The 26933-nt window shown below is 49.5% G+C and overlaps 2 protein-coding genes across 2 annotated transcripts; one reads left to right on the top strand and one right to left on the bottom strand.

The window, feature by feature from the left end:
- The first annotated feature begins 12798 nt into the window (after positions 1-12798).
- On the top strand, positions 12799-18815 carry LOC135818405 (CD109 antigen-like). The gene has a single exon (XM_065331778.1). The coding sequence runs from the start codon at positions 13384-13386 to the stop codon at positions 17938-17940; it is 4557 nt and encodes a 1518-aa protein (XP_065187850.1). The 5' UTR covers positions 12799-13383; the 3' UTR covers positions 17941-18815.
- An 833-nt stretch (positions 18816-19648) lies between these two features.
- On the bottom strand, positions 19649-26662 carry LOC135818404 (uncharacterized). Its single transcript, XM_065331777.1, has 2 exons — positions 24826-26662; positions 19649-21973 (listed from the first exon to the last, which is right to left on the bottom strand). The coding sequence occupies exons 1-2, from the start codon at positions 26299-26301 to the stop codon at positions 21053-21055; spliced, it is 2397 nt and encodes a 798-aa protein (XP_065187849.1). The 5' UTR covers positions 26302-26662; the 3' UTR covers positions 19649-21052.
- Between the last annotated feature and the right edge of the window lie 271 nt (positions 26663-26933).

Here is a 26933-nt window from a genome sequence, read left to right as displayed (position 1 = left end):
TATACTCTTCTGTACTCTTGTAGTTTTTATCTAGCATAGATGCGGGGTTGCACAATCTTGTTTATGTGCTGTTGCTCTTAGCGGACTTGAAGCAATAACGTTATACCAGGGAGTCGTAAAATACCGGTACTCCCTGGTTACACTAAGTCTTATAATCCCTTCAGCCCTGTGTCTGTGTGGAGAGCAACCTACTTAAAAAGTACTTTCTTATGTAACGTGTATGTTAGGGAGGTGGTACGGGCAAGTGGAATAAAATTAAAGGGTGATTTTGTGCTACATCTGCGCCTTGATCCTTGTAGGGTGGTGGCGTTCCTACGGATGCGGAAAACTCAACCTCTAGCGGAGTCGGACGCGAACCGTCAATGGACATTATGCCATTTGTACAGATCCACGACATGCCGTAGAATCCCGTAGACTAGTAGGGTGTTCAATGTGCAGGACCCTATTGTGTTTTCTGATGTTTCCACTAAGAAATGGAGCCTGAAGGCCGCATGATTTCATACGAAAACCTTTTTCTGACAAGATCTAGCTATTTTGTAGTCATTAGTTCTAACCAAAGTGAAGAAGCTGGAAAAGCGATTGCTGGTCATTGAATTATGACGCTAAAAAGGTCAAATGCGCACGCATAGCACACAATGAACACCCTACCGAGTCTACGGGATTCTACGGGATTTCGTGGATCTGCACAAATGGCATAAGGTCGATTTTTTGAGTATGTGACTCAGTGTGGGGTTTCCAATGGCCTGGTCATTCCAGTCGCCCTTGGCCGAGGCCCAACATCATGAACATAGGAAAGAGCTTTCCTACGGAAATCAGTAGAGACATTTACGTATAAAAGTTGCCCTCGCTCCCTGGCGCGTACGACATACGGATTTTCATACTTAATTACGTAGAGCGAAACCTCCCGGTGAGAATTGCGGAGAGCTCCGAGTCTGGTGCCAGAGTGACTTTGCAGTGTAGAGAGCGAGTGTGAGCAGGTGTGTATTTACCGCCATATTGCCAAGTGTGTGTTTTTTTTACCACCGGTGCACCATATCAGGGAGTCGTACTTTACGACTCCCTGATTTGAGTCCGAGCAACCAAAAGCAAAAAATAAATAAATGAATAAATTATCGTGTCCGTTCCCGAAGGGAACTCACGACGGCCGCTAACACCCGATAAACCCTAGCAAAATAAGGCCAAGTAAAAAAATTGATTGTTTATCGTCTGCCGCGCCCGCCCCGATTTTTCGCCCTCCCGGCCGAATTATTTTATTTTTTTAATTCCAGTAAATCATAGGTACTGTACATGTACTGCGATCTGTGCCTGTGTGGCGTCTAATGAGCGTGGCTGTAGATCTTGGAAGGTGAAGTCCGCAGATTGAATGGCATACCTGTAGGTGATATCATGGCGGCTTGAAAAGTGACATTATCAGTTGCCTGATTCTCTTTGTTGTCCTACGTTGGTTGCTTCACTTTTCCCTATTTGCATCCTCAAAATTATCTTGCAAGATGTTATTCGTGGCTGACGATTCATCTGCATCACATGATTTATCTCACTCTGTGCAAAATGGCTCCAAAAAAGACAATTGAAGAAAGAGGCATGTCTGTTGTAGTAGGGGTTGCGAACACCGGCTAGGCCGGTCCGGCGGATTCTGCCGGCAGAAAAATTGGCAGACTGATTCGGTACTTTTTCTGGTAAGTTTCATGCATGTTTGGTATGTGGATAAAGAAATGGAGCAGAATTCGAGGAATTGCCCTCCACTGATAAGGTTTGTATGGTTCTGCCAATTTTTTGACTGCTTTTTTGAGCAGAACCTGCCACCTTTTCGAGCAGAATCCGCCGGTCCCTAGCGAACACCTACCAATAGTACCATACAGCCACACATGTAAAATAAAAAATAAAATACCCTCTCTCTCTCAGTATTGTGGCTTGGGTCAAGTCTTCTCTTCTCTTCTCAGGAAAATCTGACGATAAACAATCAATATAAAAATAATTATTTTACATGGCCAAAAATATTGTCATTGTTGATGGAATATTACCATGGACACATCATGTCAGGCTTGCTTGCCACCAGGGATCGGGAGTCGTAAGTATATGTTATCGCATGGTTGCAAGGGCCTTATGGCATATTATTGCCCCGAGAGGTTAGCCCGAGGGCCGTAGGCCCAAGGGCTAACCTCGAGGGGCAATAATATGCCATAAGGCCCGCAGCAACCATGCGATAACAAATTTATCACATGGCCCACAGAGCAGACCATTGGGCTGCTGTTGAAATTAGCCCAAATGCCAACACATTATGACCACAATGTATATTGATGTGCTATCATTATCAAAACAGGAAAAATGAAGATATTTCTCCTACACCCTAACAAAAAGTCTGCTACAGGCCATCAGAGAGTATACAGTACTGAAAGACGGAGACAGAAAAAAAGTGCCGGCACCGCATCGTCATAGCAATAGACATGGCAACGACAATAAAATACAGCAGAATCATAATTTCAGTTGAAAAATTAAGAGTGCTACCACAAAGAGTTTCTTCATGTTTACATGTGTATCAGGAAGTTGTCAAATACAGTACTGCAACAAGTGCAAGTATTTGACGACTCCCTGGTGTGTAATTTTGAGGACAATTTTTCTTCTTTTTTTCAGCTCCAGATAGCTGAATTTTTCATTGCAAAACATTCCTGAATTGTTGTGTTTGTTGTTCAAGCAAAGGTGAAGGCAGAGGACAGATGAGCCTGGTAAGAGTTTTGCGTGGCACATGAAGACCACACACAGGCAGTGACTTTGCGAGGATTTGAAAACGCACGACGCTGAGTTGAATTTGTGTTATTTCAAATAATTGTTTGTGATCACAGTACCACTTCGAGCAGAACTGAATCTTATCCACATGCTTACCGACGGTCAGGCTGCCAACATGACTGAACAAATGATCCCTGCAAGCACCACACGGCAGACGTCCGAGGCCATGTCCATTGCTGGGATGTCCATCTCCAAAAAGAATTCCATCTTCGTCTCAATGCTACACTGCGACTCGTCGTAGAGTCGTATACAGTCTACAGAGTCGTCGTAGTCACGCGATCACTGAAATAAACTATTTTTTTGCGGGCAAATAAACTATTTTTTTGCGGGCAATATCGCATATTATTGCCCGCGGCGCGAAAGGTGCTGATTCGCTGGAGTACGGGCAACAATCATGTGCCATGTGATAAAATACAGGTATTCGACTCCCTGCTTGCCACTGATGCATGCCAGCAACCCGCGCCCGGCTAACTAGCACTGACGTCACCTGACCAATTATTCGGCAAAAGTTTCGCCAAAACTCCCAAAAGGACTTTTCTTTTGAACTCGATCAGTCGATGATCACCATCACCAAGAGTGCATGGACTCTTGCCATCACTGTTCATGCAAAAACTGTTGAGTCGTCGTCTGTATTTGATGACTTTCCTGCTGGGCTGTTGCAGTTGATTGTGTTCGAAGAAGTACAATTGACTTTTCTTGTGACAAGTAACTTTGTTGTGTTTACGTGGGCCCTATGTACAAGTGACTTGGGAGTTTGCTGCACCATACAGAAATTATCTTCTTGCAAGCGCGAGGACCGTCAGCTATTCTCCCACACATGTGCGTGGATGAGAAGCGAATCTGAATCTTCAATATTTTCCATTCAATTAAATTGACCCACTTCTTGAAATGGCTGCGACTTTATCGTGGTCGAGCTGTCGGGCTATAAACCTGTGCTGTAAGCTCGTTCGCACTCAGAAACCATCGCACTGCATGGCCACGATCCAGAAAACATCAGGCGCCTGCACGCGCAGCCTGTGTTTGACCAGGGAGGTTAGGAGCGTTCAGGACGATGGGAGCCTGCATCCGGAGCCCCCACAAAGCCCCGCTGGTGCGGGAGTAGTGCTGAACAGGGCATCTCCAGTGGAGCAGAAGGTGGACCCCGTTGGCGTTCCAGACCAGGCTCCGTACGGCCTGACTGTTCTCCACTACATGAAGCATGGGTATGATTGCGATGACCTGATGAAAGTGTTTGAAGCCGACAATCCCACAGAAGTAGCGGAGATTGGCTGCGGACTGGCCACCATGCACTTCAGTTGTCGGGAAGATCTTATCGCTGCATTGTCCAAGAGCAACACGAGCGAGGTCTGTTATCTACGACTGCGGCCGAGTCGCCACCTGAGGTACTTACCTCTGATCGGCGACAATCCACCGTATCGCGCGTACCTGTCACGTCTGCCGCCTGGCTCTACGGAGAGCAGCCTGTACAAACTCTTCAAGGACCTGAAGCCGGTTTCCTGCCTGCAGGTACGGACGCGCCGCGATGGCGAGCTCATCGCATTCATGAGCTTTTCAGAGAGGAGTCAGTTGCTCGTGGCGCTGGAGCGCAGTGGTACGAATGCTGTCCAGGGTACCTCTGTGAGAGTCGCCATCAAGCCCGAGGAAGTGCGCAGAGCGGAAGCAAGCTAGCTGCGAGGTATCAGTGTGCGGTTAACTGCTATTCTGGCCGTGGCAGTTACGAGAGAGGCATGGCGACTACTTCAGTTCCTGCAAGTGTGTGTGTGTGTGTGTGCACGCGTGCGTGTATGTGTGTGCACACACACATATGTATTGTGTGGTGTGTGTGTGTGTGTGTGTGTGCGACGCCCTTGCTGCTTCCATCATCTGCTGGCTAGCACTGGTGTCGCTGTTGTCCCATCCAGTGCAGCACAAAGCTCCGGGTTCAGACTTACCAGGTAGCTGGACTGTCCTATCCATGTGATCAACTGCTCGGCAACAGTCTACACATGGCAACGAGTATATTGTAGATTCCATCGCAGGATACTACCCGGTTCATTGTTCTACTCAGGAACCATGAGCTATACTAGTATCACGAGGCTTCTTTGCTGGCTTGCAGCCTGGTGGCAGATGTGTCATGTGTCTGGCCAGAGTCTTTTCTACAGCCCCTGCATACAGAACATGATGTGCGTATTCCTACGTACGTTACATGTGATGACGATCATCTGTGGTAGTCGTTCTCCTGGTCTTGAGTGAGGGCTTCGCTCCATGACGTACGTACGCCTGGCTGGTGATACTGATTTTGTTGGTACCTTGACAGCGGCGACCTTTATCCTCATTTTGCAATCTTCACATTATTATTATTGTTTTGGTTCCGTGTTGAGTGTTCTCCTCTTTTTTATTTTGAGTACTAGTGCTTCTAGCGCTATTTATTCCATTCTATAAGTTTTATAACTGCTCCTATGAATGTTATTTTTTCGTTTCTTGTTGATCCTGGCAACTGGGTGTAGTTGTTTTATGTCCTGTTGGTAATCCATTCATGTTGCAGGAGTTACAACTTGTGTCCCGCCATGACTTCGTAGTCAAGTGTTCGTGCCAGTATGTGCGTTGTCTTTAGCTCACAGAGTTCAGCTAAGGATCCTGTGATGCATTCCGCGTTTGTGCGATGTGTTTGTGTGGTGTGTTTGTGCGATGTTTGTGTGTGTGTGTGTGTGTTTGTGCGATTTTTTTGTGTGATGTGTTCTGTGTGCGTGTGTGTGTGTGTGTGTGTGTGTGTGTCAGCCAGTGAGTGAGTGTGTATGTGTGTGTGTGCATGGCAGTCGCCCTACTTGTAAACAGAGGGAAACCTTCGAATATTAGTGCCGGCTCAGCAACAAACGTTTTCGGCTTCCACGAGATCTCAACCGGCATGTGGCTCGCCAGCATTGACTCTCTTACCCTGACTCTGGCTCCCCGTCACGAGGGAGTGACGTGGCCCTATGGGGCAAGCATGCTATAGTAGTATCAAGAGTATATAACCCCCCCCCCCCCCCCCCCCCCCCCCAAGAGTGTGCAACTCTGCACATGGGGTCTCCGACGGCGAAAACTCACATCACGTGTCTCAGGCAAGTTCGTACTACGTACAAACGGAGGATAGCGTGCGCGCAATCCGATTATCTGCCATGATCATGCTGGGGATTTGCATACCCGCAGTGAGTTTCTGTCAGAGTGCTTTTTTTTATTACTCCGCTACTCGTTAAAACGGGCTGGAAACGTACAACTGCGACACTGCACCACGTGATGTGTGTTTCGCCGTCGGCGTGCCCCATAGAAAGGTATCAGCAAGAGTACATAACCCCCCAGAGTGTGCAACGCCTGATCCAGCTCTGCATAGAGTCTTGGCCGAGCATAATCGGATCTTTGCGTCATAATACCGTACACCTCTGAGGGGAACCCGGGGAGTCACGGGTACTCTCGGATCAAAAACAACGGTACCCTGCCTCGAGACCGGCCTCGCGCTGTTGTGGATTGTACGCATGACATCAGAAGATCCGATTCTGCTCGACCAAGACCCTATGCAGAACTGGATCGGCGTTGCACACTCTGGGGGGGGGGGGGGGGGTATGTACTCTTGGTATCAGGAGTTGCACACTCTTGGGGGGTTATATTATGCTCTTGGTAGTAGTGTGTGTGTGTGTGTGTGTGTGTGTGTGTGTGTGTGTGTGCGCGATGTGTTTGTGTGTGTGCGATGTGTTTGTGTGTGTGTGTACGATGTGTGAGTGTGTGTGTGTCTGTGAGTGTGTGTGTGTGTGTAAAAGTCACTTCAATCAGCCGTGTGGTTGATATCAGGCTAAAAATAGTGGCGGTCAATTCATCAGCCTTGCAAGCTGTTGAATGGTGTAATCCCAGTACAAGTTGCTATGTCTAACATAGCTGTTCGCTATCATCGCTTCCGCGATGGGCAGGTCTGAGGTCTGAGGTATGTGTGTGCGCGCGCGATGTTTTTGTGTGTGTGCACGATGTGTTTGTATGATTGTGTGATGTATCCTGTGGTAGTATGATCAAGAGTAACTAAGCTCACTAGAGAATGTAACCCTCTTGTGCTGTTTGTTGTTCGTTGTCCGCCGCGCATACTTCTAAACTACACAAGGTCATGACCTGAGCGCCAAACTTCAAGTGACGCTCTACATGTAGCTTGGATAAGCATTGTGCGACTACCTGCTGTGGGTGGTTAGAGACTCAATCTGCAGGAGAGCAAAGTACACGACTGCAGTGGCTAGCTGTTGGATCTGCTGCAAACGCTGTTGTGTCTCGGGGTTGAACAATGTAACGTCAAACTTCTCATATACATGTGACTGCGTTTCTGGCACTAAGGTTTCAGGGAGGATAACATAATATAATAATATTCGCGGGATCCGTTTTAGCATCACTTGAATGTTCAGAAACACACAAGCTATATTTTCCGTGGTTGGATTCACCCTCCCTTTCTTGTATTGGCTATGTATTATTATGTGCCATGAATGGGAGACAATGAATAAATAAATAAATAAATATAGCCTTCGCTTCCGCAGGCCACTATGATAACATATTCACTGATTATACCCTAGACCCAGCAGCAACAAGACTTAGTCCAACTTGCCAACTTTACAGGTTTACATTGCCACAGTAATACAAAAGTTGCCGTGGCATGGTGGCTATATTCATGTACACAGGGATAAGAAGCAGTGTTCGGCGCTTTCCTGATGGTGTGTTGTGGCAATACGTCGAGGTCAGCTAGAGAGCGCAGTTGTGGAGTGATGGTTGATGGAGAAAAATTAAACTACAGCTTAAAAGTTGTCGCCGTCGGAGACCCTCTATGCAGAGGCACACACTCTTGAGAGCCTATATGTATTATAATATTTATTACCTGAAGCCGAAGTGAATATGGGCAAATATTCACTAGTATACAAACCGAGGCGAAGCTGAAGTTTGTATAACTAGTGAATATTCGCCCATATTCACGAGGCTGAAGGTAATATTAGACTTAGACCTCTCCATATTCACCCTATCGTCCCTAAAGCCCAACAAACGAGTCACGTTGGTCATACATGTACGTGTACGCAGAACTGATGTACGTCGTTGTTGCTTCAGTATCGTAAACTGACTGGCGTGTTCTTGCATGAATCGGAGAGCGGCGTGTTCAGAATATTGTTCAATCGATCGTGTAAACATACTTGTGCATGTGGCATGGGAGGTGACGACCTTGGAGAACACGTTCGCGCCAATCACCATGGAGAACACACTCGTGCTTGACGGGAGCCAATCATCGTCCGTTTCGATGCGAAGATTTGACCAATCCGCGTCCGGGAGTCGGTTTATAAACAGCGAGCCAAGCGATTCTTCCCTCACTTCTTTTCTTTTCAGGGAGCGCTTCGGAGCTGTTGTGTGCCCTAGGAAAATTCTACGCTAACGTCCATGAACAGGGCTGTTCTGAGTACAAACGAAATTCCTGGCTTGCCGCTTGATCCGCAATCATCAGGCCATTGACTTGTGGAGCGTCCAAAACCTTGTTTGCTCGCTGGAACTCTCCGTCTGTGAAGATGCTCACTGTTGGTTGACGACTTGTCAGCACCTGGTCACATGCGGATCCAGCGGCAATGGCAAGCAAGGAATTTCATTTGTACTCAGAAAAGTCCTGTTTACGGAAGTCAGCGTAGACATTTTCTAGGGCACTCGACAGCTCCGCGGATCCGGTGCGCTGGCTGAAGAGGAATCAAGCGCAGCACCGAGTACACCTCTCTTTACAGTAAGTATCGAAAAGTGGTGAGTATAAGTGGTGAGTATAAGCGGTGAATATAAGTGGTGAATATAAGCGGTGAACATTCAGCAATATCCACCACTTGTGTAGATGGCCAATTGTATGTGGGTAAATATGGAATGAGGTATAACGTATTATACTTTACTCTTGCTATTAGTAAGTATTACACTTTTATTCCCGTAGCTATGCAGAAGACGTTACTTCAGTAACGTCTGGCGCTAGCCAGGGTCCACACAGCTTTAATTCCCGTAGCTATGCAGAAGACGTTACTTCAGTAACGTCTGGCGCTAGCCAGGGTCCACACAGCTTTAATTTGGTGTTTGTTTGTGTGTTTGTTTGTTTGTGTCACGCCTGGCGCTATTTTGTATCTATCCCGTACTGTACCGTACCAGCAAAGACAGCTGGCCACAATATTTTTGTTTGTTTGTGCCATCGACATGCCTGGCGCTATCCCGTACCTGTCCCGTATCATCAAGAGTACGGTACCATCAAGAGAATGAGTATATATGCGAAGTGTATGGGGGGAATGCATTCAGTGCAGTAACATTAAATTTTGTGTGGATTTGTGTGCGAGGCCGAGATCCCACTAGCAGGCTGGCTGGGCCGCCTGTCGACCAGCCCGGAAATCGCATGTAGGCCGATAGCATAATAATTATAACGTATATACAGTCATGTAGATGTATAGCAGGGAGTCATATTATGTAAACGACTCCCTGCTGTATGGGGAGATTTTCTGGAAAGAAATACGAAGTAGGGAGACGAGTAAATGCAATCAGAATGGATGTTAGTTGCCGTCAGTATAATAATAATAATAATAATAATAATAATAATAATAAGAAGAAGAAGGACGCCCGTGATCGGCAGAGTCAGCGCCGGTCCCAGGAAACGTCAGGACAGACATCCCGTCGACTCCAGAACGCCCGTCATCGGCAGAGTCAGCGCCGGTCCCATAGCTATGCAGAAGACGTTACTTGTACTTCAGTATCTCATTGAAACGTTTTTGCAAAACAATGATTTAGCTAATCAAAGGAAAAAGCATTTCCATCAGTTCTAACAACATGCACGATGAGCTAGGCAACAAAGCATAGCGCAGGGCCCTGAGCTTCCAAGCTCTCTCGTTTGGTGTTTGTGTGTTTGTTTGTGTCACGCCTGGCGCTATCCGTATCTGACGGCAAAAAAGCATAGGATGTTATAAATTCCTCAATTCTCCTTTTTTTTCAGGCATATCCTGGGATTCGAACCCGCACTATCGCCCTACATGCATTCCCCCATACACTTCGTATTCATACCCATTCTTCCAAGTTGCTTTACGTTATTATCTTGCGTTTCAAAGCCCTATTTGAATATTGCGGGCAGCTGTATGTGGCCAGCTGTGTTTGATGGTACGGTACGGGAGACGGTGTCGTATTACCCTCGATCGTACCTATCCCCTGCCGTACCGTGCCATCAAAGACGGCTGGCCACAATGCATATTCAAATAGGGCTTTCAAATGCAAGATCACAATGTGAAACAACTTGGAAGAATTAGTATGTATGCGAAGTGTATCGGGGGATGCATGCAGGGCGCGCGATAGTGCGGGTTCGAATCCCAGGTTATGCCTGAAAAAAAGGAATTTTTTAAAGGATTTATAACATCCCTATGCTTTTTTTTGTCTAGGTCATCAAGGCAAAAAAGCATAGCGTAGGGCCCTGAGCTTCCAAGCTCTCTCGTCCATATGTACAGAACGGATGCATGTCATGATGGTCAGTGGCAGTAGAAGTCCTGTGTACGCCCACACTACGCACATGGTAGATCTACGGTACTCTACGGCTACCTGTACATCAGGGAGTCGTACCCCAACTGGTATTAAAGACTCCCTGCACGGCTGTTAGCTGCACTTGGATCGCGGCAACTTAGTTTTCTGCACGTGAACCATGAAAAATCAATGCATGCTCATGCATGTTCATGCATAACCAGTCAGCTGGCCTGCTCGCCCACGCATTTGACAGGTAACAATTCCATCAAATTTGAGATATCGCTTCGTTCTAAGTCTCAAAACAGTTCTAAAGTCACCAAACCACGCTGGTAATCGATGGCTATTCAATGTTAACATCTTCAGGAAGACTTCAGCCGTTTCCCGAGAGTTTGGGCATCGTTGCCGTTATTTTTCACGGTGTTCTTCTTCCTCCTGTCTGGAGCTGCAATTGCATCCTGGAATTATTTGAAAGGTATTTCGTGCGGGCTGTGGGGGGTTCCAACAGGCATAAACTGACATCGCTATAGGATAACTGGTAACTTTCACCCTTCAAGGAGGTAGAGCAATGAGAATTTTTTTGTGGCGGTCGTCCAATTTTTGTGGCGGTCGTGGCTGTATTTGTGCCCTTCCAAGGCTTTCATTCTGCCTGATACTACTCTCTACTGTATGGGAATCGTTGTTTAGGCACATGTAGCTGTCTTATTTGGTAGATCTGCTGTTTTCAATCACTTGGGACACTTTGTCTGGCCTATTTGTCTTTCGTTCGTGCCATCTATCAGTTTTGTGGGGTGCCTTGACCTGTATTTGTGAAGTTCTCGAGTAAAGACCCTAATTCTTGACTGGAGTCACGTCTTGAATTGAATTTGCTGTTTGAGCCCTCGTTCACGCAGTTGTACTTATCGTAATAGTCAATATCTGCTTTCTGGACGGACTAGCGGCTAGAATAGGGATGACCAAATAGTCCAAGTGTGTACTAGTACATGATTATTGTTTCCATCATCGTGAAATGAGCGTTGTGGAATTGCAGTCGTCTGCCTTTGGCAATGAGGACATGAGGAGAGTTGATTGTTACTTCTGCTCAGCAATGAAGCGATCATCAGCTCTCTTTGTTCTAATTATTGAGAGGACATACCGGCATCGCAATCAAGTAAAGATTAGGCAAACTCGCCAACCTCCAAAGAGAGTCGAAGATATTTTCTCCAAATGCAAAGACGATCTTTGTGAGTTTGTGACTTGCATTTGCGTGCATACATGAGCAAGTCACGGACCACGGCACGTGCGCGGTTACCATGCCATCTCGAACCGACGCCATCTTTCTAAGTTGCCGCTTCTTGACAGCCGTGCCTGGTATACATTGTACCGCTGTGGGCATTACTAAAACAATTTTTTGAAAGATCACGGAGCGGAGGATTGAAATCACCGGAGCTTTCACTTACACTTGTCAGAGCATAAGCAAGTAACAATTACTAACGACAACGACGTGTTACCTTTTTTGTTTTCAGTGCACATTATTATTGACTTACCTAGCTCAGAAACAAACGGTCCTGTCGAACCCGGCGTATTCGCAAGTGCCCAATTTGTAGTTGTTCTACCTATCAAGTATCAGGTAGCGGACCGAGACCACAGTCATAGCGATTGCCTCGTCCAGACCACTCATCCAGCTCAACCTCACGAAATGAATTTTCCGCCGCTGACTCGAACACGAGTACAGTGCGCGCTGGGCAAGCTGGCGTTCGAACTGACGTGACACCACAGACACTGAACGACGTATCGATAGCTGCAAGCCTGGTCAGCCGGCCTTGGGCCTGAACAGCCGCCCGTCTCACAACCGCTCATTTGATAATGGTAATGGATTATCAAGGAGAGAGGGTCTTTTTATTTTGCTCATGCGCGGCTTCCCGAGAGTTCATTTCCCGCCACCGCGCGATCATCGTGTTGCCGCAAATCTGTGTGACTCATCACCTCATCATGTACTGCACTGATACAGCCTCGACATAATCATGATAATGAAACTGAGAAGTGAGAGCCTGTCACTTGAAGACTCCAGGGAAGAGGTTACTATCGGGACAACGGCATCGCAAGACACAAACTGTGTAAAGGGAAGAGGTTGTACTTGTAGCTTGTAGACCCGTCTACCCTTTTTGTGTTTGACTGATCGTAGTATTGCACTTGTATGTTGTAGACTCTGTGCACCATGCATGATACCGTCCGTGCATGGTGAACAGAGTCGCAGTGCAAAGCCATGGAGAGTTGGAGAGTCACCATGGTCACCTCCTCCTACTCCTAGACGTCCTGCTACTCTCCGCAAAACGGATCAAAAGTGCCAAAACTAAAAAATGGCAACGTCACACAAAAAGTAATATATATATAATAGTACTAATACGATCACGATCTGCTGTGCCGATCGAGCTACCACCCGCGTGCTGGCTTCGGCAGGTAGATACACATAATAACTGTGTGTGTAGTTACTACCCGTAGTAGAGGTCTACAGAAGTACAGTCATGCAACAATGTTACATGATGAGATGCACCCGCACCGTTCGCACACTTGCCCATCCCGCGCAGTCTTGTGCGATACCATGCCAGAAGGCCTGCGCAGGGATCATTTTCCGCCAGCCAGGGAAGTCACCGAACTAACTACGCCGGGTGTCGACACTGCAACGAGCCATGACGGCAGACGTCGCTGCTATGCTGGCTGTTGCCTTTTGTGGAGAGCTGGCTCTCCACTGTGGATTTCCCACTCTCCCTGGCCATGGCTTTGTCAGACGATCCTGGCTCAATCAGCTGGGAATGATGCCAAGCTAGTTGTTCTCTGGAGGTGAAGAAGGTTAGTTTGTTCCAGTGACCATTGAGCTCCTGCAGACAGAGAAAAAGGCAGTCGTGTGCTTCGGCAAGACGAGCAAATCGGCCGCTGTCATTGCGGCGCAGAAAGTGGTGTTGTGCGCGCCTTCAAGTTCATCCTCGCTGGTACCACGGCACACACGGGTGCAGTCGTGAAAGTGAAAGTCGAAGCGGCGGCGGGGTTGTTCTGTAGCTGACGAACAAGCACCCCACTTCGGGTGCGCTGGTGTCGTTGTGCAGTTGTTTGTGGCCCACGAGCAGGACGGCGACCATGTCAATGAAGTCAGGAGGTTGGCTGCTGCTACCGAGCATTCTGCTTTTGCTCAGCGCAGTACCGTGCAGGGTGTCAGGCAATAGCTACGTCGTGTCTTTTCCGTGTTCCATCCATCCTGGCGAGCCCACGAATATTGGTCTGTCAGTGCTGCGCTCCGTGGGACGAGAGACGGTCGTAACGGTCAGGATAAGTCATTACGAGGAAGTACTGATGGAGCAACGGGAGGTGGTGACCAGCAAGCGCCATCTCGCCATCCCGATACAGATGCCGATGAACATCGCCCCGCTGGTGCACAATGCCGTGAACCTGACAGTGAGCGGTGTGGGTGGTGTAGACTTCTCCAACACCAGTCTCGTGACAGTTGGCAGAGCGGGCTCGGTTTTCATCCAAACGGACAAACTTGCCTACAAGGCTGGTCAAACTGTGCAGATACGTGTTGTGGCTGTTCATCGCAGTCTGATGCCCTACAGCGCCCAGGCGAACGTGGACGTGTACGACGCGCTCCACAACAAGATCCACCAGTGGCAGAACGCTTCTCTGGACACGGGCCTGTGGACCGGTGAACTGCCGCTGTCCTCACAGCCCGTCCTGGGTACCTGGTCCATCCGCTACTTTGAGGACGGAATGCGCTCATCGCAGGTTCAGGAATCGTTTGATGTGCGCGAGTACGTGTTGCCGAAGTTCGAGGTGACCCTGACCGCGCCGGAGCAGGTCTCCATGGACGACTTTGCTAGCTTGACGGTGCAGGCGAAAGCAACGTACACTCACGGCCGACCCGTCCGTGGCACGGTCAACATCCAGGTGTCGCTGGACTCGTCATTCCGGCCTCTGCCGCCCCAGTGCATGGACCGGGGCGGCTTCGTACCGTACCAGGACTACCATCGCCCGGCCAAGCAGGTCGTCAGCAACGTGTTTGTGCTGAACAAGCAGGGCGAGGCGACGTTTGTGATGCGTCGTCGCGAATTCACCCACCAGCTGCTGTGCGGCGGGACCTTCCAGGACTTCAACATGTACGAGCGCTACAAATTCATGGCCAACGCATCCGTCATGGATGATGTAACCGGAGAAATACAATGGACCACCGCTGAAACGATGATAGTCAAGTCGTCGCTGACCATAAAGTTCGACCCGTATATCACTCGGCAATACTTTCAGCCAGGTGCGTTGTACCCGGTGCGTATACTAGTCACAGATCTTGACGGCAGTCCCAGCAGAAACAACACGGAGGTGAAGTTCACGCTGGAAACCATGACGACCAACAAGACACGCAGCGAGAAGGTTCAGAGCCTGCACGTCCGCAACGGCGTTGTCACCATGGCGATTAATGTTGAGTCGGATGTCACGTACATGTCACTAAAGGCCGACCTGGAACCGAACGTCCGCAGCACATTCACCCCGATACGATTCTACTCTCCCAGCGGAAACTATGTTTCCCTGGCAACAGAGCGGTCGGCATATACGGCGGGCGAGGATATCGTGCTGACAGCAACATCTACTCTACCCGTGCCGGAGTTTGTTTTCATGGTGATAGCTCGGTCTGAACTTCAGCTGTACACGGAGGTCAAGACCAAGCCAGCAACACCGACAGAAGCTGCCGTGACGTTCAAGATCAGTCCCCGCATGGCGCCGTCGATGAAGGTGCTGTGCTATTACGAGGTCAACAACGAGATGGTGATCGACTCACAGGAGATATCCGTCAGTGGGGCATTTGACAATAACGTCAGTATTGAGTTCGATATGACACGAGCCGAGCCCGGTGCTAATGTGTCTGCGATCGTCCGGGCAGCGCCAGGATCCACCGTTGCTATTGGTGTCATCGACAAGAAAGCTCAGCTGTTGGCCCGGGGCAATGAAATCACTGTGGAGCGCGTGGAGAAGGATCTCAGCTCGTACAGTTCAAGTTCTGTCAGCTCCTACGCAGGCGGAAGCTACCTCGGTGGTGCTCAGGTTATGCAGCGCAAGAAGCGTCTCGCTCTACCGTCCTTCACTAGCCGTGGATATCATCAGGAAGAGATGGCAGCCAGCGATGTCCTGAGCCATGCCGGGCTCTGCATGCTGACGGATGTTCATATTCCTGAGTCGCCACGGCAAAGGTACCGCCCACAGACGCGAAATCTTGGACAGGTTCCCGCGGATGCGATGGCAATGCAGCCGCCCGTAGCTGCCCGTGGCTTCATGGCAGCAGGCCCCGCGGCAGGTGCCAGCTTCGCCCAGCCTAGCCGCGTCCGCACCAACTTTCCGGAGACGTGGCTGTGGCTTACGGGCACAGCCGACAGTGACGGCATAGCCAAGCTCAGCGGACAGGTTCCGGATAGCATCACCACCTGGGTGGGCGACGCGTTCGCTCTCTCGTCCGCGCAGGGACTCGGCGTGGCGCCAAGCAAGGCTCAGCTGACCGCCTTCAAACCGTTCTTCATCACCCTGAACCTCCCCTACTCGGTTATCCGCGGAGAAGAGCTCAGCCTCCAGGTGAATTTGTTCAATTATTTGTCCGACATGGAGGCTTTTATCCATCTCCAGTCGTCTGAGGAGCTGACAGTTGTTGGCTCAAGTCCTGGCGAGCTTGTTACGAAGAATCTGACCACCATGCAAGGTGGTGCAGGTAGTGTCGAGTTTCTGGTAATCGCGCAGAAGGCCGGTCACGTCGCAATTGATGTCACTGCGCGATCGCCGAAAGCTGCCGATCGCATTCGTCGTCAGCTGCTCGTCGAAGCTGAGGGCGTCCAGCATTCCTACTCCATGGGAGTTCTGCTAGATCTGACCGAGAAGGAGCAGTCCAAGCGTGATCTCGGGCTTCAGCTGCCGTCCGGAATAGTACCCGACTCGGTTACGGCCAAGTTCTCCGTGATTGGCGACATCATGGGCCCGGCTCTGTCCAATCTCGACCAGCTGTTGCTCATGCCATCCGGCTGCGGCGAGCAAAACATGCTGGGCTTCGCGCCCGATGTATTCGTCATGAAATACCTCACAGCGACCGACCGCAGTACGGGAGAAATCGCCGAGAAGGCAACGCGATACATGCGCCAAGGCTACCAGAGGCAGCTGACGTACATGCACGCTGATCGCTCGTTCAGTGCGTTCGGCAAGCGCGATCCAAGCGGCAGCCTGTGGCTGACGGCGTTTGTTGCAAAGTCGTTTGCGCAGGCGGAACCGTTCATTTTCATCGACACGAGCCTGCTGAGCCAATCCCTGCACTACATTGTGCGTCAGCAGAAGAGCGACGGCTCGTTCCCGCTTGTCGGCATGGTCCACCATCAGAGCATGAAGGGAGGCTTGCAGGGAGAGGTGGCCCGTACTGCCTACGTACTGACGGCCCTGGTGGAAGCACAGCTAGTCACGTCCAAGGACTCCGCGGCAGCTGGCGACAATTCCGTCGGGGTGGCTGTCGACAGTGCACTTATGAGAAGTCGAAAGTACCTGGAGAACAATTTCAGGTCGGGAATAGCCGACAACTACACACTGGCACTGACAGCGTATGCTCTCGGTCTTTCAGGCAGCCGAGAGGCACAGAAAGCTCTGGACATGCTCGTTGGTCATGCCGACCGCTCCGGTGGTGCCATGTCGTGGAGCGATGCACGATCGGATCAGACGGCCAAGTCGAGCGATCTTAGCTTCCTGTCAGTCAGTCCAGCACGTGCGTCTGATATCGAGCTGACGGCTTACGGACTGCTCGCACTCCTGCAAGCAAAGGACATGGCGAGCGCTTCGTTGGTAGCGAGATGGCTGTCCACCCAACGTAACTCGCTCGGTGGATTTGGATCGACACAGGACACAGTTGTTGGATTGCAGGCTCTCTCCGAACTGGCCGTGTCCATGAGCTCCGCCAAGCAAGACGTGAACATTATTTTGAGCAGCACTGCGTCGGAGTCCTTCAAGAAGTCATTCCGGGTGACGCAGCAGAACACGGACGTCCTCCAAACAGCCCTGGACATCCCTGTTCCCGGTACCCTGACCGTCAGGGCAGAGGGAAGCGGCTATGCCCTGGTAACGGCTGAAGTGTTCTACAACGTACCGGAAGGATCGTCGTCTGGGTACGAGATGAGCGCCACCTGCAGCCTGGAATCGTTCCGCACAGGGTTATCGGCTATCTGCGACTACTGCACAGCTGCAGAAGTGGCAGCCAAAGAGGCCGGCGGCATGTCCCTACTCGAGATCACAGTTCCGTCCGGCTTCGAGGCCGATGTCGACGCACTGCGCATGGCTACGATAAACCATCGGCTCATCAAGCGCGTTGAGTCGCCGGACCGTAGGTTAGTGCTCTACCTGGACGAAGTGCCTGAGCAAAAGCTCTGCGTGTCGGCTCATCTCCGTCAGGTCAGTGACATCAGCAACGTGCAGCCCGTCGTCATGAGAACCGTCAACTACTACCAGCCCTCGGTTAGCTCCGCTCTGCTGTACAACGTGGCCACAGTGGACTCGTGTCGACGAGCTCACGTCACCAGCTGCCCCGTCGTGTCAGCCATGGATGATTACACTCCCTCCAGTTCCAGCACAGCGTGTTTCTCAGCCACACTGGTGGTTGGCCTGCTTACTTTCTCCGTGCTTTTCCTCTGAGTGACTCTATTCTGAATGTTCCGTGTTTTCTTGCACTCTAAATCCGGCGCCGCTGAGCGTGCATGCTTCTGTATGTCTGGGTGTTCTGCTTCTCGCTATTGCTGCAGCAACTACTGCAGCTGTTACTGCTGTATGAATCAGCCCTCAGTGGAGTGTTCCCAAACTTCTCGGCTTTCCACATGTCCGTCCGATTCCTTCTGCTATAGTACGCAGACAATTTCACAGAAAACTTGAGTTTTTTTTCCGCCTACACATCCACATACCGCTCCCCATAATTATTCTGTGATTCACAAGTGTTCATGTTATATTCAATTTAAGGTTGATTTTGACTGCATCAGTTTCTACACAATACGTACACAGCTAGCTTGCTTGTAAACTATGTCACTAATGCCAGTAATGGAATCGGGTACTTCAGTTTAGTAGTATAATTATACTAGTAAATAAATAATAAAAAATAAGTTCGACGGGTTCGCGTACCGGTCAGGTCAAGAACAAGGAGTCGTACAACTCCCTGGTCAAGAACCACCTTTCCGCTGCCGTGCGGCGCCACTACCCCATGATCAGGCGTCAGATGCGGCTCCTAAACGGTGGGGGAGGATAGATCAGATCCACCAACCATAGGCCAAAGGCCTAAATCCCATTTGCCACGTCCATGATCATTATACTAGTAGGCTTTGATAATCTTCTATTGTTAGGCATGTGATGTGCAGCACATTAATTTTCTAGAGTCCGTTTGCCTGCACGGTGCACCGATTTGATATCGTTATTAGCACAATTATTTTAGACCTCAGCTAGGAATTGGTACCAAATAGCAGCTTGTCGGTTCTGTTCTGTGATCCCCTTGCAGTAAACGCCTGTGGATAGGCGATGCATTCCTGCTTCGCGCGCGTGAGTGTGTGTTATCGCGCGTGCATGCCCGTGCTATTTGAGTGAAGGGGGGGGGGGGGAGGGGGCTGGTTAGACCCGCATACTTGTGCAGTATGCTCCCCGTATGGGATACATCATGGCAGTATATTATGTTCCATGTCATTGTGTACTCAATTATTCCATTGGACAAACACATGTGCATTCAGGTTTAATATTAACATTAAAATTGTAGAAAGGAAAAGGACATAAGGATACGAGTTAAGAGTAACTCTCCATCACTGTAACTTAAATTAAAATTGTATCGATACTTCAGTGACTATTTGCATGCAATTATGTGTCATGAATAGGAACTGGGCGATGTTAGGCTGGAATTTCAACTTCGAAGGGAGTGCATACGGGTACATCACAATGGCTACTGTTAACTTCGGTTTAAATTTAATAAAATCCAATAAATAATTAAATTAATGATTCCGTACCTGATGGCGCAGCATATACATCAGCCACCGGTCCGAAGAACATGTTACGGCTCCACTGAAAAACGCACAAAGGGGCATCTGGAAGCTTTCGTTAGCGCAACGCACGCACACGGCATTACCGTCAACACCACCATGCAGACACCCACAAACTGCCACCATTGCAGCAGCCACACCAGCAGGTCATTATAATTCCAGGCACATAAATACAGGCCACAATAGGTAACTGTTGATCAGTGCGTTTTTTGAGAACTTACTGCCCAGGGGATTTCCCCCAAGAGCAGTAGGTATGCCCCCTTTAGGGATTGTTCTTCATCACAGTTTTGCAGTCCACCAACCTTGCAATGTGCAGTATGCTTAAATGCACAGGGAACAGGACGAATATACTAGTAGCTGATTGCCCTCAGGCTCTACTGTGAGATGTCCTTCATTACACAGTTGTACACGTATCAGCCTCTCCATATCCCCATACGGCTCATGGTCCGTTGAACACGGAATATGTTTCGACGCTTATAGCCTAGTACAATTGCAAATCAGGCCAGGCCAGCTGTCCACAGATTGAATAGAAATACCAAGGCGTTTTTAGAGAGAAAATATAATAAAAGTAAGTGGTGCTGCTGAACAAAGGAAACACTTATAATTTCAAAATAATTTCAAACAGTTGAAGTCAATCATATATTCATAATTTAGATAGTGCTGTGCAGTGAAAGAAAGGTGCTAGAACGGCATAATTATCAAGAATTTTAGAATATTATTATTATTATTAGACACAATCTCATAGCATGTGACAAGCATAGCTAATGCAGGGACAGAATCCCCTGAGACAAGGGCGTTGAGCCAGTCACGGCAATAGTAAGCTAGGAAAACAAAGCAAATATTAATTAAAGCAAAACATGAATGGAAAATTACAAAGAAAACGATTAACGGAAGTGAGCACAATCAAAAATATGCATTCTTTACAACTGTGCAGAAGCAACAGTGTGCATCAAGGTCACCATCGCTAGCCTGCTAGCGTCAAATCCGATGTACTGCAAGTCAAGAATAATAATGAAAGTGCAGCAGCCCATTGAAAGAGCAGCTTTTGAGAAACCATTCATTTTGCCTGCAACATGTAATGAAGTTTCATGGGTTGCAGGTAATGCAAGATGTAGAAAAAGTATTAAGAAATGGGAAAAATACTCTCAGAAAAGAGTGTGGGGTCGGTTGATCAAGAGTTTCAACTTTCAAGCTATGTTCACTTTCAAGTGCAAGTAGCAGTTTACGGTCTTCCCATGGCAATGACAATCACTCCTTGCTGCAATGAATAAGTTATCCTAGATGGAGCAGGCAGTAAGCTAAGGAAACCCATTCACCTTGTGCCATGAAGCGGCAGACACAGTGACAACAGCGCTGCTGGAGAAAGTAGTGAGGTTCAGCCTGTGTGTCATGCCATGGAATTGCCTGGAAGAACAAGAGATGTCGATCAGTGGCCACGTCGAGGAACACACCGTGCAGATCTCAAGTCTCAAGATATAGGACTTACCGTCCCACGCCACGGCTATCCACATGACCATTGCTGCGCAGAGCAGTCCACTTCAAGTTTGAGTACAACAACACGTTGCAGATCTCACCATACGGAATATTTGTCTTGCGCTATCCACAGGTTTAAAGCTATGCTGAGCAGGAGGTGAACTTCACGTTATAGCATTGAACCTACTTCCCGGCAGTAGGAAAGACTAGCTACCACTAGAAGCAGTACATGTTCTGACGTGGTTCCGTTGCATGGACACCGGCTAGATCTCCAGCACCTCCACGAACTGGACCAGGGTGTCGATGTCCGACATTCCGCCAAAGCAGATCAGCCTCTGGCCATCGGTGACTATTGCCGGGAAGCTCTGCGGAGTGACGAGGTGCGGCAGTGCCAGCCACCGTGATCTGTCTCCATCCGGTGTGTACAGGAATACTGCATTGGAGCAGTCTCGCTTCCAATCAAGGCTTACAAGAGATGCCTCCAGACCACCGCAGATTATCAGGTGATCGCCCAGAACAACGGAGCCGCACAGCTTACGAGGTATTCGGCAGTGCACGTCCATCGTCCATTCCCTCTCGGAGAGCGGCTTGCCGAGATCTGCGCTCATCACGCAGGTAGCATCGTCACGCACCAGCCCGCTGTGGCCAAACACGTGCAGGTGGTCGCGATGGACGGCAAGCGACACATCAGCGGTAGCATGGGGTAAATCCGCCCAGGACTGCCACTTGCGAGTGCTCAGATCAAAGCTATGGACTGTGCTCACGTTACCTCCTTGCACTCGTAGACTGCCACGTCCACCGACGACGATGAGCTCAGTACCGTTCACGGCGACGCCGAACGAGAACTTGACCAGAGGTAGTTCACCGAGCGGCTCCCATTCATGGGTGTCCTTACTTCGGAGCATCACTTTGTAGCATCCCGTCTTATGTTCGTTGATGCACACACACACGAGACCGAGTGCGGTGGAGGTCAGGTAACACCTCCAGTGCCAGTGTTCGCCTGGGGGCATGCGAGAACGCTTCCAGCCGCCACCTCCGCCGATGCTTGCCGTGTCGAGACAGTAGAGGATCGCAACGCTGCCCTCCTGATGCCGCTGGAATGCGCAGTGCAATAAGCCATCGTGGACGCAAGCAAGCTGACAGCGTCTACGCGAGTGGCGCGGTAGTTTCATGAGTTGCAGCCACTGTACAAACCAAACATAGGATAAGCAAATACAGGGAAGACATGGAGAATTAGACGAATATATAGAGAACAGAGAACAGAGAACAGAGAGAGAGAGAGAGAGAGAGAGAGAGAGAGAGAGAGAGAGAGAGAGAGAGAGAGAGAGAGAGAGAGAGAGAGAGAGAGAGAGAGGGAAAGAGAGACATGGGGGGGGGGGGGGCAGAACAGGAGGTCCAAAATACCACCTAACCTATTATAGCGTGAGTTGCTGAGTCACTACAGCGCCTGTACATATCTCTACCCCAGAGTAGGGGTGCGTGGATTATGCTCGCACGTACCCGATATTATGCTTTCGGACATTTCCCGCGGAACTTCGAAAGTATTCTCCCAAAACATCGAAATGAAAAAATTCTCTAGAATTCCCCCAAAAAAAGAACCCCAGCACGAACCGTGCCTTGCGCATGCTCTTTAGTATGCAAAATGGACGGTCAGGCACGTGATCACTGCATGCAGGATCTACACTACACGACATTGTACTAATAGTTGTAGATCTACATGATCTGTCCGGGTGTTGCTGCATGTACGTGTACAATCGTCATGTACATGTACGTGCTTCCATACATGCGCGATTGTTCTCTGGTAGGTCAAAATTGACCGAATTCTCCCCAAACTCTTCTGAAGGTCAATGGATCTGGCAAAAGATCCATAGAAGTCCCTTAAACTTCCCAAAATTTTCTCGGGAGAATGAAGTCGAAGACACCACTGCAGCTGTACTTATGGTTGATAAATATGGTGGTAAAGACACACCTGGCAATATGGCGGTAAACACACGCCTGCCCACACACGCTCTCTAGGCTGCAAAGTTCTGGCAATGAGCTCTCCTTCTCACCACAACCACCATCAGTTCGCGCCTGGCAATGCAATGCTGGTCGATGCATGGCTGGCGGTATCCGGCATAGCAGGCTGGTACATCAAGTAGCGCATGGCACATAGATGATGACACAGCAACGACATTGCTCGATTGCGACGTACGTTTCGTCCCCGCTGGACTCATCAGGCAATCTTCTTCTTGGATGTCTTCATACGGAGCTTGAGTCAAGCTCCGTATGAAGACATCCAAGAAGAAGATTGCCTGATGAGTCCAGCGGGGACGAAACGTACGTCGCAATCGAGCAATGTCGTTGCTGTGTCATCATCTATGTGCCATGCGCTACTTGATGTACCAGCCTGCTATGCCGGATACCGCCAGCCATGTATCGACCAGGTGCCAGGCGCGAACTGATGATGGTTGTGGTGAGAAGGAGAGCTCTGTGCCAGAACTTTGCAGCCTAGAGAGCGTGTGTGGGCAGGCGTGTGTTTACCGCCATATTGCCAGGCGTGTCTTTACCACCATATTTATCAACAAAATTTTCTCAACGATAGTATTCCCAAATTATTCCGGGAATAATTCGCGCACCCCTGAGCCCAAAATCAATTGCTTGAAATTTACTACATTTAAGGATACGATGAAATAACTACAGAATACATGTACCCAGAAGCAACCACCAAGACTGCAAGGAAAGGCAATCAGCTAAAGCAAGTATGCATTGGTGAGTGTTTGTCTCCTCAAGAATATTCCCAGAAGGCCTAAAAAAAAACAGACCCTCGCATTTCCTAGCAGTATAAAAAAAAATGTGCTCATGTACATGTAGCTCTGGTATGTACGTCACATCGCGAGGCTGTCAGCCAACCGTTTAATCCTGCCCCTCAGGCATGGTGGTAACCTGACACAGGCAAAACTTCCTACTGTAAGTTGGTTATGTTCCGCAACACAATTGTATAGCCGGTGGTAACGTGAACGCGTGAACTTTACTTTGCATCTGAAGATGTTGAATGGTCTCTGCTGGGATGACGACCACACCATAGCTCAGTGGTTAGAGTATTGCTGGCCTCAAGCGAGGGTCCCTGGTTCGAGTCCTGGTGGCGACAGTCAATTTTTTCTTCAGAATTTTCCCGTTTGCGTGTTTCCCTCAAACCAGTGAATATTAATTTTTCTTTGGTTTTGTTTAGAAATAGTCACTGCACAACTCTTGCTGGGTTGCTAGGTGTGCAACCCCCAGGCATCCTCCAAGCACGTGGAGCGGTACGCCAATACGACGTATCCCCATTGGGAACAGTAAAGTGTTCTTGGTATCCAAGTTACCTGTTATCCGTACTCACTTCAATAATTATGGAGCAATCCTCCTGCGTCCCAGATAATGTTAACTGCCTAATATTCGCGACGGATTAATGTTCGCAATTTTCGCGAGAAGAGCGTAACGCGAATATTAATCAGCGTGAAATCAAGCTTCAACAGTGGGTGTATGTAGGTGGCCCCGGTGCTTCGCGAACTTTTGCCATCGCAAACCTGCTGATTCTAAGAAACCGCGAAAATTTAGTGACGCGAATATCGGGCGGTTTACAGTAATGCTCATACTAAGCAGATCTGTGCTTTGCACATAGTAAGCATGTTTGTGTCTTATGAGACAGGCTCGCCGGAACCAGTCCGGTTGGCCAGGATATCACCGGATCAACCGTTTTGGCCACCAACATATTATGTTAACTGCTATCGAGGGCATGTGCACCGGACATATAATACACTAAGTTTGAAAGGCCATAACACAACCGGACTGATCAAAAAACTGCTTCCGTCAGTCCTGTCAGAATACTCACTAGGTGACTGCCACTGTACAATATTACCATTATGATGGGCCAGGCCCGAATAGTTCGTGTATTGTAAATTTGAATTTGAATGGCAGTGAAGAGACCGTTTTTGGAGTTTGGAGTTGAGAAGTGAAGTTTCCTAAACTTCCACTGTGGATGGATCAACACATACACACAGTCATGCACATGTACCTTTGGAATGCACTTTGGCGGCTGCATCTCAGTGCTGGCGCAGACATTGAACATTCGGTAGCAGCGTCCCAGCATTCCAAGCTCTGTGTCCGCTCCAGCGGTTGCGCAGATATCGGCCACCGACAGCTTCTCAGCTCCTGCGACTGAGGGCCGATGGTGCAGGATTCTCGTCCACGGTCCGGGATTCACGATGGTCGACTGGCGGTATGGCGTAATTCCAGCTCCAGCACAGGTCTGCTCCGTGACGTCTACGCTCTGCAGATCTTCCAGGTGGTACAGATACTCATCATTTCCAGCCACAGCTCCACTTGCCTCTCCTGCTGGCGTGTCTGCTGGTGATGAAGATGGAAATAGCTCCCGCGGTTTCATAGGTATCCGACTGTCCGCATTCGGAGACCCGACGATTTGCTGCGGGGAGCTCACGGAACGTGGCGGCGTGAAAATGGTTTGCGATGCACTGGTGCTGCGTGAGACGCTGTCATGGCGCTTTGCATCACCAATCACGGGCGTACCCGGTGGATTGACAGGACTTGCTGCAGGTGTTGCCAGGATCTCGCGGAGCGGTTTGAGTCCGTCGCAAATGTCGTCGGCCGATGGCCTTTTCTCCGGCTTCTCTTCCAGGCACTGCACGATGATGGGTAGGAGCGGGTGGTCGGGTGAATCACTCCGCATGTTAGCCAGGTCACGGCGACCTCTTTTGGCAACAACAGCCGGCGGTGGTGGCTCCCTGCGCACACACATGGCCAGCATGGCTATACCGTAGGAGAAGCAGTCGGACTTCGGGCCGTACTCGGCTTGCTTATCAGGGTCGTCGTACCATTCGGTCTCCGGGGCCATGTAGCTCGGATTGCCCGGGTTGCAGGACATGCGATGGACTATGGAGCCAATCGCGATGGCGCGCGACACTCCCATGTCGGTGATCTTGGCATGGTAGTCGTCGTCGCCTCGCTGGCTCAGCATGATGTTCCTGGTCGTCAGGTCCCTGTGCAGGATTCCCACCGTGTGCATGTAGTGTAGGCCTGCCGCTACTCCACGGCCGATCTCCACCTGCTGCGATTCGCGCAGCCGCTGCAGAGACTCGTTCTTGTAGCGCTTCTTTAGGCTCTGCTCGAGCAATTCGAACACAATTCCGGGACTGCCCTGCTCGTGTCCCGGTCGTGGTTCAATGACACCCAGGATCTGGGCAATGTTGGGATGGCGCAGCACTCGATGCAGAGAAATTTCTTTGATGAAATTCTTCGAATCCAGCGATGGCTCGCCAGTCTCTTTGTACATCAGCGTGTCGTGGAGGCGTTTGATGGCCACAGGCGCGTGACACCAGTAGCCTTTAAACACGGTTCCAAACGTCCCGATACCTAGCCTCTCGTCCGTTTCGCGAACATCGTTGAGAAGAAATCCACACGATACTCCGTCCAGCAGGCTTTGAAGACTATCCTGCGTAGCCAGCGGCTGAACATCATCGCGAACGAACGACATTTTGAGTAGTACAAGTAGAATGGCATGAACGGTTCAACGGTAGATCTACAGCACACGCTACGAATAAAAAATACTACGGACTTTTCTTGCTCACCCCTTCTCCTTCTCGCCATGCATGCGGACTACTTCAAGGCGCGCGTCTCTCTCGAGATGTCAAACAGAAGGACTGTCATGCAACAAGAACTGCAAGCTAGCTGTGCCATAAACCTCTCATACCCGGCATGGTCCAACGAGCGGAGTCCAAGACCAAGTAGACCTGGTAGACGTCGTCGCTTGGTGGTTGGTTCAAAAATCGAAGGACGTCGAGTCAGGTTCGTAGTCTCCACTTTGAGCACGATTCCGAATCACGTGATTTGACAACCTGGAGTGTGATAGCAAGCTGGACAGCATGGCCTGGCTGGAGTGTTAGCATATCCTTACTGGCCACATCTGGTGCTGGCCTAGCTTACAATCAATCATGTAGCTTGGTAAAGACAAGTCCAAAGACATAAAAAGGGTAACGCCTACTAACGGTTCGTAATACTAATACTAATAGTTCAATCATACAACTGCACAATTGAATCCTGTCAGTAGATCTACACGGCTTTTGCCTTGGAAAGCAATTAGTTCCCGATCGGGACAGACTCAGTCAC

This window comes from Sycon ciliatum, chromosome 5 (assembly GCF_964019385.1).
Source record: "Sycon ciliatum chromosome 5, ocSycCili1.1, whole genome shotgun sequence".
Classification (NCBI taxonomy): domain Eukaryota; kingdom Metazoa; phylum Porifera; class Calcarea; order Leucosolenida; family Sycettidae; genus Sycon; species Sycon ciliatum.
Note: the sequence above shows the minus strand (reverse complement) of the source record. Positions and strands in the feature narration are given on the sequence as shown.